The following is a 22802-nucleotide window of genomic DNA, read 5'->3' as shown; positions in this document are numbered from 1 at the left end:
GTGTGTACATTACTGTTTCAAAATTATGATCCAATACGCTTGTACTTTTCTCCATGCCTCCATCTTGGATAATACATGCGTCTGTTTTGAAAAAGGACTTGTTTCGGTCTTTGCGACCGCATACAACCAAAGTGTTACATTGTTTTGACACAACATCCAATTTTGAGAGCAAAAATTTGAGAATCAAGTGGGGCCATAGTCCATGGCCCCACACCCAAAACTCCATTAAGCAAGACATGCACATAATGTGGTTTCTATAATGAAAAAGGTTGTACTCCCTTTGTAAAAAAACATGTCAAAGTCCCACACAAATACACAATACACCATTACTCAATTAAGACCTTATTATTGTTGCTGTTTGAGGTATTATTCCTGAAACTTGGTGGGCCTTGGGTTTCAGCTGCCAATTGCTTGATCACAAGAGTTGGAATTGTCAAATGCATTCTCCATTTCTCCTCGTTGCTCCCTGGATCCCGGGCTGGCTCCAAGACCAAGGCATTCGTCCTTTTTTTTTGTGGGGGAAGGAAGACCGTAATCTGACTCTGAACTTTCATCCATTGTTCTTGAGACGTTGTTTCATCTCTTCATGGTCGAACTCCTAGCAAGGACTGCCAATGTTGTTGTGCTCGATTGCTTCCTGGAGCTCGGAGAACTCCACCATGATATTGTTTTCGGTGGCGATTAACTTGACCACTTTCTTCTTCAGCTCCATGTTTGTTTTGTCGCCGGATAACTTCCACACCAACTGCAATAATGGTAACACAAACCAACCCTGTAAACGTTAGGAATGCCTTTTGCCAGTTTCATATCGATGATAAGACATGCTAGATATGAATAGGTTCATGCTAGTTACCATGGGATCGACAATGCCGGTTCCCTCCTTTGCGACCGCAGCCAAGTCGCTGCCGAACTTGTCTTCTAGGATGGTGCGTGCGAGCTGCAGCTCCGGCAGATCGCCGCACCACCTGGCTGCAAACATGATCCCAGCGGCGGCCTCCCTTATCTCCTCGCTGCACTCCCTGCACACGAACGAAGCACAACAATAGTCATGCAACTGAAAAACAGGCGAGAAACCAAATAGAATAGGAGATCATGCCAAATGCTTCAAGAAATCAAGCTGATAAGATGCTAAATACCGTGTGAAATGAACTTACTGCGGTTTGTCTAATTGCGTGGCATGCTCAACGAGTCGCTTGCAGTAGAGCTCAATGATGTCGAACGACTGCAGCATGTTATCCTCCTCTATGCCCTGCTCTGCCTGCATGAAGAAATCAAGGTTGCATTGGTTCGTTAGTGCTTCCGCATTGGAAGAGTACTACGCTTCATTTGATGTGTGTTTAGAGAGATCATAGGTCCGTACGCGAAGGAGAGCACGGTGGAGGTAGCCGAGGGAGAGGAGCTGGCCGACGTCGCTACGGCAGATCGACTTGCGAGCAAGGCGGGGACGGCGTGCAATGGCGAGGCGCGACAAGGCGAGCTCGAGAAGCTTCTTAACCCTCGAGGTCTGCTTGGAGGTCTTCCCATGGAAGAATCCCATGGTGATTGGTGGATCGTCGGATCGGTCGTTCCAGCTTCCTGCCGTTTCACAGTGTTCCTGGGGTCTTGGCGTCGTTGGTGTCTTTCTTGTATGTAATGTAAACACCGGGGTTTAGCTTTCCAGTCAGTCTTTTGCTTGATGTTGATGGAAAGGAATGGGAAGAAGGCGACTTGCTAGTGGATTGATCTGAAGTCTGCCATGGGGGAAAAAAGATTTTATAGGGCCATCTAGTAACCGTGGCAAGTCCAAGTTTACTGTGTCTAAAATGAGCTCGTTTTGCATTTGCATGTTCAGAGCCTTGTTGCAAACTTGCAACACGTGCCTGAACAAGGGTAGTAAGCCAAACGTGCACAAAGTTACTGGTGGTAAAGCAAATAAAACGTGCAAAACATTTACAAGGATAAGCCAAAATGGAGCACGAAAAAAACAGAGCAGTTTAGCGCCTGATATGTGTAAGCTGTCCTGTGGTTAGCTAGTTTTCACTGTCAATTGGACAGTTTGATCTGATACCTTTCATAGAGCCTGCAATTTAAACTGATAGCACAGAAACCCTGTAATCTTCAGTACAGGGATACAGGCAAACTACTCCGAGAAGATCACTCCATACTTAAGAGCATGATCTTTGACCATGGATAACTACGGAACTCCCAGAAAAAGCAGTGATCCTTGGGAGTTCAAGCACAACATGTCAAGGGTGCACGCTCTCTATCAGCAATCTGACCATAGAAGTTCCAATGCGGATCGCTCTCAGTAATGAAGGGTTGACCAAACGGATTATTATGAACAAAACGCTCAACATCATCTGCAGCGGCTAGGTTCTGCAGATACACACGAAGGTCTCCACCGGGACCTGCTTACGAGGAATTGAAACTTAAAGCATGAATAAGCTGTAGTCAGGTATAGGTAAAGCATCATAATGATGAGCACATACCCAGCGAATTGTCATTCCAGTTCAAGTAACTGTAAGAGCGAGGAAAAATTGCAGTATACGGCTGCACAAGATAGACAAAAGCAGTTGTGTGTCATATTCAGTATAAGTGAACGTTGAAAAGCTTGGCATATAGGAGAGGTTGGACAAATACAGGATTGCGCAGAGCTTTGTAAGGAGAATCATCCACTAGTAATGTATTTGAAGGTGAATAGTCCCCCTCTTCCCATGGAAGATCTGGTTCTTCCATGTTCCATAGTTTTCTCAATTCCTTCAGCACCAATGGTTTGTGCTTGTTCTCCAGTGTTTTGTGTCCAGTGAATGTGCATTTAGACAAGTCCTGGACATATTAAGGCCATAAATAAATATATTAGGAGCAAAGAAAAACTCAGAAAGAGAACAAGCATTTGTTTAGTTGACCTACCCAACAAAACAGTAGGCGCGGTTTGAATTCGCTCATAACAATATTAACAACCGAATCAACATTTTCTCTGGACAAATTAGAATGACACAATAAGTACCAAGTAAAACAAAATAGAAAATCTGAAATGGAGAAAGATGAGAAGAAATCATACTTTTTTCTTGAGGACCATATGCCTAGCTCAAAATTCAGGGCGCAAAAGTTGAGAAAATCATCACAGTAAGGCCTTCGGAAGACTGATAAAAAGATATATTATCATATATAAACATCTTCAACCACATTCTGGATCAGCAATGTGCCAAATAATAATTATAGGTGATAATACTAGAAATTTCACCTAATTTTCTTCGAACCTTGGCATCAGCCATGTGAGCATTGTGGTAGTCTTCGTTGATATCCACAAGTAAACCATTAAGATCTAAGATGAGAAGCTTTTTCTTCGGAAACCCTAAGGACTTTCCCGGTGAAAAGACAAGTTTGAGCTTTTCCATATATTCCACAGCCAAATGGGAGGGGCTCAGGTAGTTAACATTGCGGCTGTTTGAAGAACATGCTAAATCTTGCTCTTGCAATCCATTTCTTACAATATTTGTGCAGTCCAAATTACTCTTTGCCAGCTCATACCTATTTTCAAAGGTGCTGTCCAAACTATTCGTTCCCAGTTCACAGCTCTTTTCAATAGCGCCTTCCAAATTCACACCAAATGGTTCTGATCTCTTTGCATTGTTGACTAAAACTAAGTTAGTCATGCGTGCCTTGCTCTGATCTTGCTTTTTCCTCTGTTCCTCTGGTTTAAGACCTGAAGCACAGTTCTCAGAAAGGAACGTCATCAAACCAGAATTATCAGCAGCAGTTGGTGCTGGAGAATCCTGTGATGTAGCTTTTTTGCGATGATTATGCCTTTTCCCGCCTCTTTTTTTCCTTCTCTTTTTTCCCTCCTGTAAACTGCTGGAGTTGAGAGAAGGTACATTTTCATTTTCCCTATATTCTTCCGACTTCTGCAAAGAGAGGTGGCCAGGACATGTTCTTTTCTGGTATACTTCTTCCAGGTTCCCTGGCAAATCGGCACTCTTCATCTTGTGATAATCCATATCAGTTCCTTGTGCAGTGCAACTATCAATCGGGAATCTTACATAGGATCTCTTGAATATCTTGCTCCTTGAGGCTTCATTTTCTCTGACAGAATGTTCACGGCAGGCAAGAGAAGCGCAGACAGCACCATCAGCCGCAGAATCTTTTAGCCCCTTATTTCCAGCCTGAAAATTTCTCTTTCTTGTTTTATCTAAGCTCGTTATCTTCTCAGTTGTAGTTTGCAGCACATTATCTCTCAGATGTGCTGCCATTGCTTCCAAATTCCAACTTGCTTGCGGGGCAGAACCTTCTTGAGTTGAAATGGCATCTGTCAGACAATTCGCAGTGTCATGACAATCTCCTTAACCATAAGTGTATAATTTTTTCAGTGTAAGATAAGTTCAACATCCTACACCAAAATTAAACTAAAGAAATATAACAAAGGAAATGATACGCTTGGAAATGATACGCTTGTCTATCTTTTTTTTTTTTCTGATAATAAACTTATACCCTATCAAAATACTGTCCAGATATCTATAACTAATCAAAGTGATCACATATTCAGTGTGCAGAAACAATTTCCAAACATTTTGGAGCAAAAAAAAAAGCATCAAAACCACAGGCCACACAAGTTTGCATCTCAAAGACTATGGCAGTGAACATGAATTCCGTGCGGCGTTGGAACATGTATGTACAAGGGCACAGACCAACACACGAGTACACTAGTAAAACTCTCCTTAAGTGCAGATTTTACTTTCTGACAGGACGCCCTAAAAGGCTAAAACGTATTTTGCTGGGATTCTGTCATCAAGTCGCAACGGAATTACTACAGTTCACTACAACTATTGCCGCGGCATGACAAACGAGGCGTGATGTTTTTGGCCCAGCATGCAGGCATGAAGCCTATCCATGGCGGATGGCGCGGCGCGGCACGCGAAGGCAGTAGCGGCATACCTGAAACGGGGGACGCAGCCGGTGCTTCGTCCGCCGCCGCAGCCGCGCGGGCACTCCGATCACGCCGTCTCCGAGACCTCCGCCGGTTCCTGCCCCTCGTCGCCGGCGTGGCAGCAGCGCCTGCCGGAGCCACCGGGGCTGTGGCCGCTGCGTTCTGCGGCTCCACGGCCAGCACGGCCTCACTGACCCCCGTTGCCGTGGCTGCAGCTGCGGCTGTCCGCTGCCGCTGCCGGCGGCGCCGTCGACGGTCCCGCCGCTTGGACGCCGTGCGCCTCGCCGGCGGCGGGTCCATCCGATCTAGTTCACCGAGGGAGACCCCGAAAAGGAAAGGGGCGGCGTCCGGGCACTGGGCACAGGTCAGAAGGCACGGTAGGTATGACGCATTGACGCGTTAAAGAGAGCCTCTCGTGCTCTTCCCCGAGGTCGAGACTCGAGAGCGCAAAGTGGACGGGCCAGGCGTGCGCGTACAAACTGCGAAGCCGAGGGAATGGTTCGAGTCGGCACAGCTTTTTGTCCCCAGATGAGACGGTTTAGGGGTGATTCGTTCTCCAGTCGTTCCTAAAATTCACTGTTACATCGAATATTTAGATGCTAATAAAGAGTATTAAATATAAATTAAGTATAGAACTAATTACATAGATGGAGGCTAATTTATGAGACGATTTTTAAGCCTAATTAATCTGTCATTAGCATATATTTACTGTAGCACCACGTTGTCAAATCATGGACTAATTAGGCTTAAAAGATTCGTCTCGCAAATTAGTCGCAAGTTGTGTAATTAGTTTTGTAATTAGTCTATATTTAATACTCCATGTATGTGTCTAAACATTCGATGCGACATAAATTTTAGGAGCTCCTCGAGAACCGTGTGCCGCCGTGCGGCACATTTCCTTTTTTCTCTCGAGATACGTGCATACAGTGTAGCGGTCTCGAACGTGAGAGCCACTGTTTCTCTCTTGGAGCACAAGTTTATTAGGTAAAATTTAGTTGTGGTATATAAAAAAAGAAATAACACTAGAGCAAATGTTGGCAGTAGAAACCGATAAGTGGTTTCCATAAACAAGAAAATTCCAAAAGCAGCATATACGACAAAAAAATGCTAAGATAGAAGAACATGACAAGTAATAACCGTAGGAGGCTACATTAATTTTAGCTTTTACGAATATGGCATATAACTAGGGATGAAAACGGATTGGATCGGAGCGGATAATACCTTTTCCATATTCTAATCCGCTTTTGTTTGTCGGATTCGGATCGGAGTGCATAATACTCGGACGCGGATGCAAATATGGATTTTTTCAGATATAGGATCCGGTACGGAAACGGATCAGATATGAATTTAAATAGTCGAGTAATATGTGCATACTTGTCAAAAAATTATTTGTAAAAATCTAATAACACGTAGTAGACAAAAATCATATATTGTATTCTATATTCTGGCTATCACACCGACACAAATGACATTTAACAAGTTATCATCACTCACAAATGATAAGTTATTAGCCAATACGTATAAACAATGAGCAAGACCTCAATTCGAAATTTAAATAATGTCAAACAACGACATCACAAACTAAGAGTTCTCAACTAAAAAATCTTTTTAATCTTCTAAGTTTTAGTCTAGGAAGAGATATTATCGGATATCCTATTTTAAACATTGGATAATCCACATAGAATTTGCAGATAATCCATATCCTCCGAATTTTGCCAATTCCATATCCTATCCCGCATCCGCACACAATCGGATTCGGATTATCTATATCGCGTGGATATTAAAAGTTCTTCTCCGTACCCTTAAAATTCATATTTGGTTCGGATCGGAGCGGAGAATTATCCACACCACTTTCACCCCTACATATAACCGTCGTATTAAGGATAATATCGTCTCTACGTATAAATTATAGCTTTATACAATTTCACCAAATCTTGAGCTTAAATCAGCTAATTTTTCTTATCAATGTACACGTATATGGTAGTCTATGAGCGAAATGTTATGCATCTGGCCATCTGGGCCATGAGTAATTGGGGTGCTATGCACTACGGTAGCTGATGGAGGGACAAATAGGGATGAGTGGAAGATGGGACTAATAACGTTGGCACGTATAAAGAAGGAAATACGGAGAACAAGTACATGCACATGTATTAATCTGATTGAACAACATCCCATTTAACTAGCAATTTCTACGAAAACGCATTATGTTAATAAATAGACAGACCTATTGTCATTCTAAAGGGAAAAATAGATTATCTATGAAAATGGAAGCATTTTTCGAGATGAACTAATAATTTCATATTAAAAATCTTAATATATTTGTAATGTTATTAGTGGTCAAACTCTATAAAGTTTTACTATACACATCGATCCCTCATCTACTTGAGAACGGCACAAGGAGTTTGTCTCAACACGTTTAACGTTTTTTAGGGGCCGGCAGCTAGTCATAATCGAAATCTCAAGGCACAGCATGCTTTGGTTTCATGTTTTGAAGAGAAGTTTTAGAAACAATAACGAATGTCACTCAGGTACACAACGTCGTTGTGTAACGAAGTGATGCAACTCGGGTCCGCTTAGTGCACCAGCAAGAAATTAGCACAGCATAAACACGAACCTGGAGTCCTGGACCATATATATGTGTAGGACTAGCGAATTAGGTACTCCTGCCCCCCAACCGTAGCACCGTGTGATATCAATGGTTTCGCGTGATTCGCAGTGGCATACACCAAGATCAGGGTTACATACAACTTCTGTGGATTCAAATGAACTGTGGTCTGCCTAAGGAGCGGGGAGCTATTGCCCATTACTGCTGGGTTCGGCTTCAATTTCGCTGGCCTCGTTGATGCTGCTGGTGGCCTCAAACTTCGGCCCTTGCAGCTGCCTCTTCACCAAGGCCGTGTATATCCCGTTGTGGTCCAGGAGTTCGTCGTGCGTGCCGCTCTCCACGATTTGGCTGTCAGAGATGACGGCGACGGTGTCGGCACTCTTGACGGTCGAGAGCCGGTGAGCTATCACAAGGACAGTCCTTCCTTTCATCAAAGAGTCCATTGCATCCTGTGGCACATGTAGGGGAAAAACCAACGTCACGTTCCAGCTCGCCAAGCAAGAAACAAAGCACATTTGACTGATACTATCACAGATGGGTTGCACTTAAGAGTGTTGTTTGTTTCTTGCTGGCACCAGCAGTTTAGGAGATGGCCGTTCGTGCTTACCTGGACAAGATATTCGCTTTCAGCATCCAGGGCACTGGTAGCTTCATCCAGGAGAAGCACTCGTGGGTTCATAAGCAAAGCTCTCGCAATGGCGATCCTCTGCTTCTGCCCGCCGGATAACCTGATCCCTCGCTCGCCAACGACAGTCTTATATTGGTCGGGAAAACTACATATGAAGCTGTGTGCATTCGCCATTTTCTGCATCAGAGAGATAGTTGATAAGGATGTACAATCCTGCAGTCGTGCACTAGTGTTTCTGAATGCAGATACTTACAGCTGCACTCTCAACGTCAGCAAAGTCCGCTTTGCCCTCTAATCCATAAGCAATATTCTCTTCGATGGTGCAGTTAAAGAGTGTAGGCTCCTGACTGACTATGCTTACCTGAAATCAGTCCATAAACATTTGGAAAAAAATAAGGATATTCTACTTGCCAGAACAATAATCTCATGGTAAACTGCATTATTGTAGAGCTCATATAGCACAACTTTTTCAAGGACTTCCATTTAACTCTAGCAAATTCTGGATTTGCTTGTTGGTTTGTGAACTGAATGTTGAGCATAATTACAATTTGGATTTTTTTTCCAATTAATAATCTGAAAAACCATGAAAGAAATATTATTTTTTCGGAAAAAGGACACATGGCTGTTTAAAATAGGCATGTCATGATTAAAATCGACTGGAAATAGAAACCTATAGGTTCTTGTTCAAGCTACAGATTTAGATGGGTCGTTGCTTCTTTTTTTTCAACACTCACGACTCAGCATTGCATAGTACAGACTATAGAATTATAAGTGCTCATTACTAGTTGAATTTTGAACAGATGATGATAATGCTGGTTTGAGTTACCAACCAAAATACTTTCACATTCCCCAATTCACCAAATTTCATACCAGTGCTACTCCAAATTACTGTTTAGGGCTTGTTTGTGTAGAGGTGGATTGAGGTGGAAACTAAACTAATTTCCACTCTAATCCACCTCAACACATGTGGATTGATGTGAATAGCATCCAAACAAGGCCTTAAAGTAGCCAAAATTACTGGATTCACCAGAATCCAGATTATTAGGTGGAACAATGAAATGAAATTTTGGCACAAATGAAAGGATCGAACTAGCTATAGTCAGTTCAGGACAATAATGTATCATCATCCACCAGAATTGTGAACCTTGCGACACTACCCTAACTTAGATAATATTTTTTTCACAATATAACTAGAAAATAGTTGCATGACATACCTTGCTGTGAAGATATTGATGTGAAATTTCTACCAATGGTACTCCATTAAGCAATATCCTTCCCTTTAGAGGGTCATAAAACCGCTCAATCAAATTTGCTATTGTGGTCTGCAAAAGTTAATGTTATAATTGAGGCTGCAGTTTGAAGACACCTTCTACTTTAAGATAAAGTTTGTCATGTAATTAATATGGGCAAAAAAAAAACTTACTTTACCACCACCACTTGGCCCAACAAGTGCAACCTTTGAACCTGGAGCTAACTTTAGCGTTATTCCCTGCAATATTGTTGATAGCAAGCATAAGCATAACTACAATGCTCCCATGACGAAAACTAGACACTAGCACAACAAAGATTATTCAAGCAAATGTCAACAACAACAACAAAGTCTTTAAGTCCCAAACAAATTGGGGAAGGCTAGAGTTGAAACCCAACAGAAGCAATCAAGGTTCAGGCACGTGAATAGCTGTCTTCCAAGCACTCCTATCTAAGGCTAAGTCTTTGGGTATATTCCATCCTTTCAAGTCTCCTTTTATTGTCTCTACCCAAGTCAACTTCGGTCTTCCTCTGCCTCTCTTCACGTTACTATCCTGGCTTAGGATTCCACTACGCACCGGTGCCTCTGGAGGTCTCCGTTGGACATGTCCAAACCATCTCAACCGGTGTTGGACAAGCTTTTCTTCAATTGGTGCTACCCCTAATCTATCACGTATATCATCGTTCCGAACTCGATCCCTTCTTGTATGACCGCAAATCCAACGCAACATACGCATTTCCGCGACACTTATTTGTTGAACATGTCGTCTTTTCGTAGGCCAACATTCTGCACCATACAACATAGCAGGTCTAATCACCGTCCTATAAAACTTGCCTTTTAGCTTCTGTGGTACCCTTTTGTCACATAGGACACCAGATGCTTGCCGCCACTTCATCCACCCTGCTTTGATTCTATGGCTAACATCTTCATCAATATCCCCGTCTCTCTGTAGCATTGATTCTAAATATCGAAAGGTATTCAAGCAAATGTCCTCACAAAAAAAAAAATCAAGCTAATGATGAAGTTCCCATATATGTCATCCTAAAAAGTTCCATATGAACCAGTCAAAACACAATGTTTTTGAAACAAAAGCTAAGTTAGAACTTTTGTTAATGTTGTAATGTGAACTCATGTATGCCGTTATATTTTTTTTTCCTTGTAGAGTGAAAAGGGCTAGATCTCTGCCTACAGCCCTACATTAAAGTACACAGACTAATATAAATATAAGAGTAAATAGAGTTGGCACTCGACAGCCCCAACTGTGTTCACAAAATTGCAATGGCCTTCTCACCTGGGATCACAGAGGAATGAACTAGAATAAAACAAAACGTGGAAAAACACAATGGAATGGATTGTTATTCCTTCAAAAAAGAGAGGCCACTAATCAGGTAACCCAGAAGAGCCCACAAGAATATGGATGAAAGCTGGTGCAAGCTAGGCTCCTAGTTTCTCTTTACATATGTACACTGTTTATATATAAGGAAGGAAAATGTCAAATCTGGTAAATGGCCATGTCAGTTGCACAGTATTCTGGGAGGTACCTTAAGAATCATATGAGAAGGGCGAGAAGGATATGCGAACCAGACATCATCAAGCTCAACTTCCCCATCCTTTTCACTAAAAAAAATGAATGGTCATTAATTAAAGGTACTGCGCACTGCTATTGAATAAGCAGAACCACTCTAGAAAGCTGATAGACAAAGAAACTAACTTTATTGGACATTTGTCCCCAGAGTTCGTCATTGAGGAAACACGGTCCAGAAGTTGAAAAACTCTACGGCTTGCACCAGAGGCTTTCATTACAGTTGTGTATAGTCCTGACAAGGCAGATACTGACGAACCAACTGCATACACAAGAAATTGAATTGTTCATAAATATCAATAAACCATAAACTATACATTTAAAAACCAATGTGCCAACCTGTGTAAATAACGCTTATATGCTTCCTTTAAAATTTACAGTGACAAAATCAGGCACGATGCTAGGTTCAGTATAAATACTGTTAAGCTGGAAAGTACCTGTAAGGCTGTATAAGATGAATGATGTAAGAGAACCAGTTGTCATGTAGCCATTGATGGTTAAGTTGGCGCCATAAATAACAACAATAACCACTGACAAGGTTGATGCTGCATTAAGCCCTCCAGAAAATAAGCCAACAACTTTCTACAAATGATTTGCATTGAATCAGACCATTAATTTATGGAATGTGGTGCTATTTTACATGAATGGTAGGGCACTCACAGCTTGTTTCAGACCAAGTTTAAGTGTCTCCTCTACTTTTCCACCATAGCGTGAAATCTCATGAGATTCCTGAGCAAAGGATCTTACTGTGCGGATGGCACCAAACGATTCCTGAATGGTAGTAGATAGACTTATATCAAGGCATAAATAGAAAGGAAAAACGATTCTGTTATATGCATGCAATCCAAAGTCAAAACATCAATTTGCTTCTTTTTGGTGACAGTAACCAAATAAAGGGTTCGTGGAAACCTCCACATGTCCATTAGTCAATCACAAGCCACAAGATGCTCTGATATACAAACCTCAGCTATGGATGAAGCTACAGCTGCAGCAGCTTGTGTCTGATGTGAAAGCTCACGAAGAAAGCGTCCAAATTTACGCACAGCAACTGATATAACGGGGACAATTACAAGTGCCAGCACTGTGCAGATAGCAACCAATGAGATTGACTTGATCATATGCAGAGGGTTTACACAAAATTAAAGAAAAATGCTCAAATAAATGTTGATGGTTTGACAATTATCACATGCTCAGCCATGTTCCTTTGTGAAGTTCAGCTAAGCATATAAAGCTTCTGAGCACAATAGCCTTCCAAATCAGAATAAAATGCCAACTGAGTTCTATATATAGAGTACAAACATATTACTTACATGTTAACTTCCATGAAGTTGAAAACATAAAACCAAGACCAATAGCTATAGTAGTGACATTGCGCAGTGCCTCTGATAGGTTGGTTGTAGCAGCATTCTTTATTATTTGTGTATCTTCAGAAAGCCTGCTTAAGAGCTCTCCTGTTCTAGTCACATCAAAAAACGCTATTTCCTGCGGCGGCACAATCCTTACTAGTAAGAATGTTGCTGTATGGAGAACTATACGTGATAAACTTTGGATAGAAGAAACTTGCTTGCCTGGTTTATGAGATGACTGAACAAGTCCTTCCTTAGTCGAGCGACTACTCTCTCACTAGCAGAATTGAATAGCCATGCCCGAAGAGCCGTGCAAACTGAACTGAAACAAGGTAAGACATGGTTTTTAATGATTCAAAGCATCCGCCAAAAAAAAACCAACTCGGTATATTACATAAGCAGAACCCTGTTTTCTAAATGAGAAAGTATCTGTTCAAGAAAAAAATTTGAAAAAGTATTTAGTGAATATGGTTTAATTAGTACAAAATAAGATTGCGGCATAACTCAGATCCAGTAAACATAAAGTGAATAAACAGAAGATTGTAAAGTTTCAGTATACAGCATCCTGATGGTTTCTCAAAGTCAATTTTTCAGAGAAAAAAAGATACCCGACTAAAACGATTGTCACAATGTACAAAATTGTGCCCTTCACATCCTCCAGGGCTTGCGCCTTATCTTCTGGTCGCCGAACATCTCTTGACACAATGTCAATTATCTTGCCACCATATTTCGGCTGTAGGACATCACAATATGATCCATGCATTACAACATGAAAACAAATGTTTCATGACCTCTTCAAGAAAGAAAATAACAATTGCCCTGAAAGTGGTGGTATTCTACTCATCACTGGACACTGATTCATAATAGCAACAGTTTGAACAAAAGCCTCCAAATATCTAGAGACTCGACTTATTTCAATTCCACCAAGACTTGTGGTGCTAGCTGAATTTAATTCAACATGCATGCTAATTACTAACAGAGGAACCAGATTTCTGCATGCTGTGCTCAAGCCCTCTTGAAGGCAGGAAAGGGCTTAGCAGCTATCCTTGTTCCAAAAAGTGAAAAGGTTACCGAAAAAAAAACCATTAGCATCAATAGTTTTCTTTCCAACAAGTGGCAGGTACCTACAACGAGAAGGTTGCTGAGGGAGGCGACGAGCAGCGCCATAGTGGCGAGGACCAGCTTCCCGGCGTCATGCTTGGCCTGCAAACCCGTGCTCATCCGTTCAGCTTCAGCATGCCCAACATCACCACAAGAGAAAGAGCTAAAAAATCGAAGAGAGAAGCGCTCACTCACAAGTTTGATGACCCGACAGAACCCGACGTTCGCTGGCTGAGAGAATTCCAATTGTACCAAAAAAAAAGGCGAGGATTAGTTATGCAGCCGGCGGTTGTAATTCGGAGGTTTGTTCTTGTGCGGCAGATGGAGAAAGGAAGGGATAGGAGGGCAGGGGCTGGGCGCCTAACCTGGACGTTGCTGCCCTCTTCCAGGTCGGTGAGCGCCCTTGACGTCTCCTGCACGCACCGCAAGCACCAGCTCGATCATCAGAAACCAAATTCCAAGCGCAACCATCAGAAACCAAATTCGAATAGGAGCCTGCGGCTGGGAGGCAGAGAGAGAGAGAGAGGAGAGGCTGCGGTGCGGGCCTACCCCGTCGCCGAGGAGGGGGGCACGGTTGCCCTTGGGCACCGTCTTGATGCGCATATTCTTCCCCATCGCCGCCGCCGCCCCTCGGTGCGCGCGCCGAAGAGAGCCCAGTCACGCCTCACGCGCTGGCCTGACGCGGCAGCGAGGCGACGCACGAGGGGGAGTGAGGTGAGGTGAGCCGAGCCGAGCCGCGGGAGGGAGGGAGACGAGACGAGAGAGACGAGCGGACCTGCTTTTGTTGTTGCGTAGCGCTGTGCGGGTGCGGGTGAATGACTGATGAATGGTGATCACAATTCACATTCACATGGGGAGTATGGGACATGGCACAGGCCAACAAGCCGGGGGACGGACGCGACTGGGACAGGCGCCTGCTTCCACCCTACCGTCCCCGGTAGCAGTCGAGTACTAGGTGCCGATGCGGCGTGTCGCCCACTCCAAGAGGCCTAGTGTGTGCCCACTTGGATTTTTTTTCAGCTTTATTTATGAGAATGACGAGTGATTAGGGATCTGCGGCTTGATCATTGTGTGATGACCCATGTCACATACGAATCTACCTTGATGTTTTCTTTTGCGATAACACAGACGTAAACATTTATATACGCATGCATACTCAATTAAGTACACTATAGACACACATCACGCTTATAGTGTTGCTCTCTTAGGCGGTCTGTGGTGCCGAGTGATTAGATTGTTAGCCTAGTTATTTGATCTTTGGACTCGAAGTTTTTTTTTTTGACAAGACTATGAAGTTAGAGACAATCATACATGCCTACATATAGCATCATAAATGGATTGTCTTGTTAAATGATGAGCATCAGCGTTCGACGTTCTTCCTTCAGGCGCAAATTTAGTACTGTGAAAGCCAACTAATGTTGGTCTCATCCTAGTTCTTTCAGGGCTCATGACATTTAAGTAACCACTCGCTACCTTGAACACCATAGGTAAAGATCGATGATCAGAGCTAAACCCTCTCTAAAGGCCATTGCTTCCAAAATCTCCAGACTAGTGAATTCTTCCCTGACCACCACCGAGGCATCTAAAAAGGACCCTGTGTCAACCCTACTTTACACGATTTGTGGACCAAATTTATGTGTTATCTATTAACCCAAGTTGTACGGGGCTTGTATCCCTAGATGTATGGTTTTCATGTTTAGTTTCCCTTATAAGCAAGATCATATTATCTTTATACTATTTATGTCAAAGAAAAAGCTTTCTTCGTCCCTACGAAAAAACACTCATAGCTCAATTACCTGGTACATAGTGATACATGTTTACTTTTCTTTTGATAGATGGATCACTATGAAAACAACGGTATTTTCTCTGTCAGAAGTGCTTATAAACTTGCATTGGAGGGAAGATCTAAGAACAACTGTAGGACTAGCATGTCTGCTGATTGGAAAATCTATGACGCAATATGGAAAACCCCGGTGCCACAAAAGTTAAAAAAATTTATTTGGAAACTAGCCCATAATGGTTCGGGGGTCCAATCAAACAGGCTGCGCCACCACCTTATATATGATGCAACCTGCCCAATTTGTGGAATGGAACCTGAAGATGGTCATCACGGCATGGTTCGCTGCACTTTTGCATCGGCGCTTAGACATGCTTTACGTCAGTCATGGAACCTCCCTGAAGATTCTGCCTTCACTTATACAGGACCCGATTGGATTCTTGCACTTCTTAATAGCGCCAACAAAGACATCAGAGTTAAATTGATGCTGCTGTTCTGGAGAATCTGGCACCACAGGCATGATAATGTGTTTGGGACTGACCAATGCCCCATCTCTGTCTCTGTATTTTTTCTGGAAAATTATCTTCGTTCTCTGAAGCTTGAGGGAGACACAGCACATCCAGTTAATGCTAAAGGGAAAAATCTGTATACTTCAAATTCAGATTTCCTGAAACAGAATGATCAAACGTACCTGTCGGTGTTTTCGGACCACTGACGAGTAAATTTGTATTTGTGCGTCAGACTCGGATGGTGTGCTCGGAGGACACAAGGATTTATACTGATTCGGGCGGAACATCCCTACGTCCAGTTCGATGTTGCTCGTGTTACCGGCACTTGGTTTGCAGTAGGGGTTACAAACAGGCGAGAGAGGGAAATGATCCCAAGTCTTTGATGGAAGGAGTGAATCGGGTGCTGAGAGCTCGCTTGCCGCTCAGCCGTGTGTTCGTGTCGTGCTCTTGTGTTTAGTTGTCTCGTGTTGATTGTCCATCCCCTTGTTGAGGCGCCCTGCTTCCACTTTAAAGGCGAAGGGAAAGCGCGGGTTATAGAGGAGAAAAAGAAGAAGAACGAGAGAGAGAAGAAGGCTTTCAGGATTGCCGGGTCCTTCTTCTCCTGCATGCGGGTCCCGCCGATCCTGTAGAGGTCAACAGGGACGACTCCATGTCGCGGCCCTGTTCGTCACTGGTGCCATGCGCAGGCATCACCTGCCGGTCATGGCGTTCCACTCCGTCCCGCGCGGACGTCGTGGTGAACTGACACGTCTGTCAGCGTCCATACGAGGATTAGGCAGAACAGTACCGGCACGCTCGACACTGTTCTTGATGTGAAACGTCAGGTATGGCCCGTCACGACCACGGGTTACATCGAGGCATGCCAGCCTCTTTTCTAGCGTCAGAGTTTTGACCCAGGCCCATATGCTTGGACCTATAGTGGTTGGTGGCGGTATGGGTCCACGTCGGATAAGACGGAACCCGCGTCATCGAGGTCGGGCGAGATGGAGCCCGTGACCTTGGGCGAGATGGAACCCGCGTCCTTGGGATCGGGCGAAACGGAGCCCGCACCCAAGGGGTCAGGCGAGGCGGAGCCCGCAGCCTTGGGGTCGGGCGAGACGGAGCCCGCACCCAAGGGGTCGGACGAGGTGGACTCATGGCCTTAAGGCCGGGCGAGATAGAGCCCGCGACCTTGGGGTCGGGCGAGACGGAGCCTGCACCCAAGGGGTCAGGCGAGACGGACCCATGGCCTTAAGGTCGGGCGAGACGGAGCCCGTGACTTTGGGGTCGGGCGAGACAAAGCCCGCACCCAAGGAGTCGGATATGGCGGACCCATGGCCTAAAGGTCAGGCGAGACGGAGCCCGTGACCTTAGGGTCGGGTGAGACGGAGCCCGCACACAAGGGGTCAGGCGAGACCTTTTAATACGTTTCGAGCCATCCGGGGGAGTCAGCGTGGGCGCTAACTTCCTTGCTTTGGGTATCCCTAATAACGATACCCGACGGTAGCCCCCGTGCCTACGGAGGAGTAGAATACTCCTTTGGAGGCTTGTGGGGGTATGGCCCCCAAGACATGGCCCGCACCATCGGAGGTGGCCCAGCCCACAAGATCAAGGCATGCATGGCGCTACTCGGCGTGCACCGCAAGACATTGTATAGTACCAAATAGGCTACTTTACTTGTAACCCTGTCCCTCCAGACTATATAAGGAGAGGCAGGGGTCCCCTAGCGAAGAGATACATAGACGATCCATCTAGATCTATCTACATACAGATCAATACAATACACCAAAGACACATGACGTAGGGTATTACGTCGATCAGACGGCCCGAACCTGTCTAAATCGTCGTCTCTGCGCCTTATGTCACTATCCGGTTCCAGATTACGCGCACCCCCATCGACAAATCTACCATCGCGGGATACCCCTCGGTGGACCGCCGAGCATATTCTGTCGACAGTTGGCGCGCTAGGTAGGGGTGTGCGCTTGATCCATGGCGAGCCAGATGGACCTCAAATCAACAGCGCGTTCTTGTCATCAATCTCGTGGAGATCCATGCCAGTCCACGATGACGATTCATCGCTGGCTACATCAGTCCTTGCGATAGCAGATCCGATCTCGGAACCACCTCCGAGGTTGTCTTCACCAACAACTCACCGCCCGCTAGGTGCTCGCTATCAACACCGACCAGATAACGCCATACGCCGCCGACCAGACTTTCTGCCTAAAGCTAAGTCACGTTTTAATATTCTTCTAAATATTCTCTAATCTCCGTATATCGCCATAATGTTTCTCCGAGCTGTTTTCTCCATGTTTGCTCTCCAAACGATTTTCCGAACCCTCGAACAGTCCTATTGATGCTCGGATGCCTCCAGAGACGGCCCTATCTCTGGCTGCTCCCTACACGTGCACGAGCGTCTGCCCTCTGCGTTATGGGTGGTCGGCAGTAGCTCCTTGGTCACGCCTGTTCCTCCTACACGTGCATGGGCTCCGCGCTTGATGTTATGGACTATGGGCTAGCTAGGGCTGGAGACTCAGCTACACACTAACTGTTCGGGCGGTTTATATTAAACATAAATATATTTTCACGCCAACTGATCGCCGAACTACATATGCCGTTTCATCACCATTGCTGATTTTTCTCTGAAGTTTATTTATTTGTGCGTCATGTACTACCCGTTCTATATATTTGTATTGCAGGATCATCGTCCAGGTGATCGGATCACCTGGTGCTCGAACTTCACCACCGATCAACTGGTCAGACCACTAGGATCATCGACTCCATCGCCGACCAGTTGCTCGGACTGTTCGTCGGTCGCTTCTACTCAATGCTCACTTCGTCGCCGACCAGTTGACCAGACTGTTCGTCGCTCATGCTTCATCGCCAGCTACGTCGGTTACTCCTCGGCGCATGGATACTTCGTGCTTGAGGACTAAGTGTGCACACTTCACCACATGGCCGTCGTCAGCTACGTCGGTGCTCGGACCTCGCCGCCGACACCGAGGACTCCTCAGTGCTCAGACATCGCCAGCTTCACCGGGAACTCCTCGGTGCTCGAACATAGCCGCCTACGCTGGGGACTCCTTGGTGCTCGGTCATCGCCAGCGACGCCGGAGACTCCTCACTCCTCGGTGCTCAGTCATCACCAGTGACGCCGGGGACTCCTCGCTCCTCGGTGCTCGAACATCGCCAGCGACGCCGGGGACTCCTCGCTCCTCCGTGCTCGGACATCGCTAGCGACGCCGGGGACTCCTCGCTCCTCGGTGCTCGGTCATCACCAGCGACGCCGGGGACTCCTCGCTCCTCGGTGCTCGGTCATCGCCAGCGACACCGGGGACTCCTCGTTCCTCGGTGCTTGGTCATCGCCAGCGACGCCGGGGACTCCTCGCTCCTCGGTGCTCGGACATCGCCAGCGACGCCGGGGACTCCTCGCTCCGCCGTGCTCGGTCATCGCCAGCGACGCCGATGACTCCTCTCTCCCCGGTGCTCGGTCATCGCCAGCGACGCTGGGGAGTCCTCGCTCCTCGATGCTCGAACATCACCGCCTACGCCGGGGACTCCTCGCTCCTCGGTGCTTGGACATCGCCAGCGACGCCGAGGACTCCTCGCTCCTCGGTGCTCGAACATCGCCAGCTTCATCGAGGACTCCTCGATGCTCGGACATCGCCGCCTATGCCTTGGACTCCTCGCTCCTCGGTGCTCATGCCTCGCCAGCTTCGTCGGGGATTCCTCGGTGCTCGGACATCGCCGCCTACGCCGGGGATTCCTCGGTGCTCGGTCATCGCCAACTATGCCAGGGACTCCTCGGTGCTCGGATCTTGCTATGTCTCATTGGTGTGCTATCAAGCTGCTCCATGTTGTTTGGATCAGGGTGCTGATCTTGGGCGGCGTGTCTAGGGTCTTGATACGCGCATGTCAGACGATGTTGGCAAGCTTTCTTTTTCTTTGACCCTGCTACAAGATTCATTCTTCATCTTCCAGCAGGCTCGGGGACTAAGTGGGCACACTTCACCTTGCGGTGAATGTGCTTGTTCTCATCTCGAGGCTACGCCCGGGGACTAGCTGCCTGCTCGGCTGGTCTTCTACTTTCTGACCCTGGCACCACATGACTATGTCATCTACTGTCAAGCTCGGGGACTAGCTGTGGGGGTATGGCCCCCAAGACATGGGCCGCACCATCGGAGGTGGCCTAGCCCACAAGATCAAGGCGTGCATGGTGCTGCTCGGCGTGCACCGCAAGACATTGTATAGTACCAAATAGGCTACTTTACTTGTAACCCTGTCCCTCTAGACTATATAAGGAGAGGCAGGGGTCCCCTAGCGAAGAGATACATAGACGATCCATCTAGATCTATCTACATACATATCAATACAATACACCAAAGACACATGACGTAGGGTATTACGTCGATCAGACGGCCCGAACCTATCTAAATCACTGTCTCTGCGCCTTGTGTCACCATCCGGTTCCTGATTACGCGCACCCCCACCAATAAATCTACCATCGTATGATACCCCTTGGTGGACTACCAATGATATTCTGTCGATAGTTGGTGCGCCAGGTAGTGGTGTGCGCTTGATCCATGGTGAGCCAGATGGACCATAAATCAATAGCGCGTTCTCGTCATCAATCTCATGGAGATCCATGCCAGTCCACGACGATGATTCATCGCTGGCTACATCAGCCCCCGCGACAGCAGATCCGATCTCGGAACCACCTCCGAGGTCACCTTCACCAACAACTCACCGCCCGCTAGGTGCTCGCTGTCAACACCGACCAGATAACGCCATACGCCGCCGACCAGACTTTCTGCCTAAAGCTAAGTCACATTTTAATATTCTTCTAAATATTCTCTAATCTCCGTATATCGCCATAATGTTTCTCCGAGCTGTTTTCTCCATGTTTGCTCTCCAAACGATTTTCTGAACCCTCGAACAGTCATGTTGATGCTTGGACGCCTCCAGAGATGGCCCTGTCTCCGGCTCCTCCCTACACATGCACGAGCGTCTGCCCTCTACGTTATGGGTGGTCGGCAGCGGCTCCTTAGCGATGCCTGTTCCTCCTACACGTGCACGGGCTCCGCGCTCGACGTTATGGACTATGGGCTAGCTAGGGCTAGAGACTCAGCTACACACTAACTATTCGGACGGTTTATATTAAACATAAATATATTTTCACGCCAACTGATCGCTGAACTACATACGCCGTTTCATCACCATTGCTGATTTTTCTCTAGAGTTTATTTATTTGTGCGTCATGTACTACCCGTTCTATATATTTGCATTGCGGGATCATTGTCTAGGTGATCGGATCACCTGGTGCTCGGACTTCACCACCAATCAACTGGTCGGACCGCTAGGATCATCGACTCCGTCGCTGACCAGGCTCGGACTGTTCGCTGGTCGCTTCTACTCAATGCTCACTTCGCCGCCGACCAGTTGATCAGACTGTTCATCACTCATGCTTCATCGCCAGCTACGTCGATTACTCCTCGGCGCACGGATACTTCGTGCTCGAGGACTAAGTGGGCACACTTCACCACATGGCCGTCGTCAGCTACGTCGGTGCTCGGACCTCGCCGCCTACGCCGAGGACTCCTCGGTGCTCGGACATCACCAGCTTCGCTGGGAACTTCTCGGTGGTCGGACATCGCCGCCTATGCCGGGGACACCTCGGTGCTCGGTCATCGCCGGCGACGCCGGAGACTCCTCACTCCTCGGTGCTCGATCATCGTCGGCGACACCGGGGACTCCTCGCTCCTCAGTGCTCGGACATCGCCAGTGACACCGGGGACTCCTCACTCCTCGGTGCTCGGACATCGCCTACGACGCCGAGGACTCCTCCCTCCTCGGTGCTCGGTCATCGCCAGCTTCGTCGGTGACTCCTATCTCCCTGGTGCTTGGTCATCGCCAGCGACGCCGAGGACTCCTCGCTCCTCAGCGCTCAGACATTGCCGCCTATGCCGAGGACTCCTCGCTCCTCGGTGCTCGGACATTGCCAGCGACGCCGGGGACTCCTCGCTCCTCGGTGCTCGGAGATCGCCAGCTTCGTCAGGGACTCCTCGGTGCTCGGACATCGCCGCCTATGCCAGGGACTCCTCGCTCCTCGGTGCTCGCACCTCGCCAGCTTCATCGGGGATTCCTCGGTGCTCAGACATCGCCGCCTACACCGGGGATTCCTCGGTGCTTGATCATCGCCAACTACGCCGGGGACTCCTTGGTGCTCGGATCTTGCTATGTCTCATCGGTGTGCTATCAAGCTGCTCCATGCTATTCGGATCAGGGTGCTTATCTTGGGTGGCACGTCTGGGGTCTTGATATGCGCATGTTAGACGACGTCGCCAAGCTTTCTTTTTCTTTGACCCTGCTACAAGATTCATTCTTCATCTTTCAGCAGGCTCGGGGACTAAGTGGGCACACTTCACCTTGCGGTGAATGTGCTTGTTCTCATCTCGAGGCTACGCCTAGGGACTGGCTGCCTGCTCGGCTGGTCTTCTACTTTCTGACCCTGGCACCACATGACTACATCATCTACTGTCAGGCTCGGGGACTAGCTGTGGGGGTATGGCCCCCAAGACATGGGCCGCACCATCGGAGGTGGCCCGGCCCACAAGATCAAGGCGTGCATGGCGCTGTTCGGCGTGCATCGTAAGACATTGTATACTACCAAATAGTCTACTTTACTTGTAACCCTGTCCCTCCAGACTATATAAGGAGAGGCAGGGGTCCCCTAGCGAAGAGATACATAGACGATCCATCTAGATCTATCTACATACAGATCAATACAATACACCAAAGACACAGGACGTAGGGTATTACGTCGATCAGATGGCTCGAACCTGTCTAAATCGCTGTCTCTGCGCCTTGTGTCACCATCCGGTTCCTGATTACGTGCACCCCCACTGACAAATCTACCATCGCGGGATATCCCTCGGTGGACTACCGAGCATATTCTGTCGACAAGGCTTTTCCGGACAGGAGGATTCTGAGGGCCTTGGCCTTCTTTTTGTAGCCCATGGTGTGTCCTAGTAGGATGGTGATTCCCTTTTGTCGCGATCGGTCTTCTTGGGGGTATGTAACCATAGCATTCGGGAGGTCAGGAAGATTTTTCTTGATTTTGGTTCCT

At 46.8% G+C, this 22802-nt stretch overlaps 3 protein-coding genes across 5 annotated transcripts; all 3 read right to left on the bottom strand.

Annotated features, from left to right (window-relative positions):
- Window positions 1–90: 90 nt before the first annotated feature.
- LOC136466859 (uncharacterized) lies at window positions 91–1774 on the bottom strand. Its single transcript, XM_066465401.1, has 4 exons — window positions 1361–1774; window positions 1155–1258; window positions 854–1019; window positions 91–745 (listed from the first exon to the last, which is right to left on the bottom strand). Exons 1-4 carry the CDS (start codon window positions 1535–1537, stop codon window positions 599–601), a joined length of 594 nt encoding a protein of 197 aa, XP_066321498.1. The 5' UTR covers window positions 1538–1774; the 3' UTR covers window positions 91–598.
- Window positions 1775–1928: 154 nt separating this feature from the next.
- Window positions 1929–7656, bottom strand: LOC136466654 (uncharacterized). Of its 2 annotated transcripts, none has more exons than XM_066465229.1 (7): window positions 7518–7656; window positions 3224–4285; window positions 3041–3122; window positions 2890–2956; window positions 2620–2805; window positions 2469–2529; window positions 1929–2387 (listed from the first exon to the last, which is right to left on the bottom strand). In XM_066465229.1, exons 2-7 carry the CDS (start codon window positions 4227–4229, stop codon window positions 2212–2214), a joined length of 1578 nt encoding a protein of 525 aa, XP_066321326.1. In that variant the 5' UTR covers window positions 4230–4285; window positions 7518–7656; the 3' UTR covers window positions 1929–2211. The 2 variants fall into 2 exon arrangements, with proteins under 2 accessions (XP_066321326.1, XP_066321255.1); XM_066465158.1 differs by lacking the exon at window positions 7518–7656 and adding an exon at window positions 4912–5459.
- On the bottom strand, window positions 7534–14228 carry LOC136466521 (ABC transporter B family member 25). Of its 2 annotated transcripts, XM_066464989.1 has the most exons (17): window positions 13964–14227; window positions 13780–13827; window positions 13610–13645; window positions 13442–13516; window positions 12922–13046; window positions 12536–12635; window positions 12278–12449; window positions 11930–12048; window positions 11628–11738; window positions 11405–11549; window positions 11097–11229; window positions 10927–11002; window positions 9560–9625; window positions 9351–9458; window positions 8390–8497; window positions 8116–8313; window positions 7534–7957 (listed from the first exon to the last, which is right to left on the bottom strand). In XM_066464989.1, exons 1-17 carry the CDS (start codon window positions 14027–14029, stop codon window positions 7697–7699), a joined length of 1947 nt encoding a protein of 648 aa, XP_066321086.1. In that variant the 5' UTR covers window positions 14030–14227; the 3' UTR covers window positions 7534–7696. The 2 variants fall into 2 exon arrangements, with proteins under 2 accessions (XP_066321086.1, XP_066321154.1); XM_066465057.1 differs by lacking the exon at window positions 12922–13046 and having other exon boundaries at window positions 12536–12630; window positions 13438–13516; window positions 13964–14228.
- Window positions 14229–22802: the final 8574 nt, after the last annotated feature.

This window comes from Miscanthus floridulus, chromosome 1 (genome assembly GCF_019320115.1).
Source record: "Miscanthus floridulus cultivar M001 chromosome 1, ASM1932011v1, whole genome shotgun sequence".
Taxonomy (NCBI): domain Eukaryota; kingdom Viridiplantae; phylum Streptophyta; class Magnoliopsida; order Poales; family Poaceae; genus Miscanthus; species Miscanthus floridulus.
This window is presented reverse-complemented; position numbering and strand designations above follow the sequence as displayed.

Excerpts from the sequence above, each read along its gene's own strand:
- LOC136466859 (XM_066465401.1), bottom strand. The coding sequence starts at position 1,537 with ATGGGATTCTTCCATGGGAAGACCTCCAAGCAGACCTCGAGGGTTAAG. Across the intron at positions 1,259-1,360 it reads TCCACCGTGCTCTCCTTCGC|GCAGAGCAGGGCATAGAGGA; the intron begins GTACGGACCTAT and ends TTCTTCATGCAG. Across the intron at positions 1,020-1,154 it reads ACGCAATTAGACAAACCGCA|GGAGTGCAGCGAGGAGATAA; the intron begins GTAAGTTCATTT and ends GTTCGTGTGCAG.
- LOC136466654 (XM_066465158.1), bottom strand. The coding sequence starts at position 5,203 with ATGGACCCGCCGCCGGCGAGGCGCACGGCGTCCAAGCGGCGGGACCGT. Across the intron at positions 2,957-3,040 it reads ATATGGTCCTCAAGAAAAAA|AGAAAATGTTGATTCGGTTG; the intron begins GTATGATTTCTT and ends TAATTTGTCCAG. Across the intron at positions 2,530-2,619 it reads ACAAAGCTCTGCGCAATCCT|CCGTATACTGCAATTTTTCC; the intron begins GTATTTGTCCAA and ends TATCTTGTGCAG.
- LOC136466521 (XM_066464989.1), bottom strand. The coding sequence starts at position 14,029 with ATGGGGAAGAATATGCGCATCAAGACGGTGCCCAAGGGCAACCGTGCC. Across the intron at positions 11,003-11,096 it reads GGGGACAAATGTCCAATAAA|TGAAAAGGATGGGGAAGTTG; the intron begins GTTAGTTTCTTT and ends CATTTTTTTTAG. Across the intron at positions 9,459-9,559 it reads GGCCAAGTGGTGGTGGTAAA|ACCACAATAGCAAATTTGAT; the intron begins GTAAGTTTTTTT and ends TAACTTTTGCAG.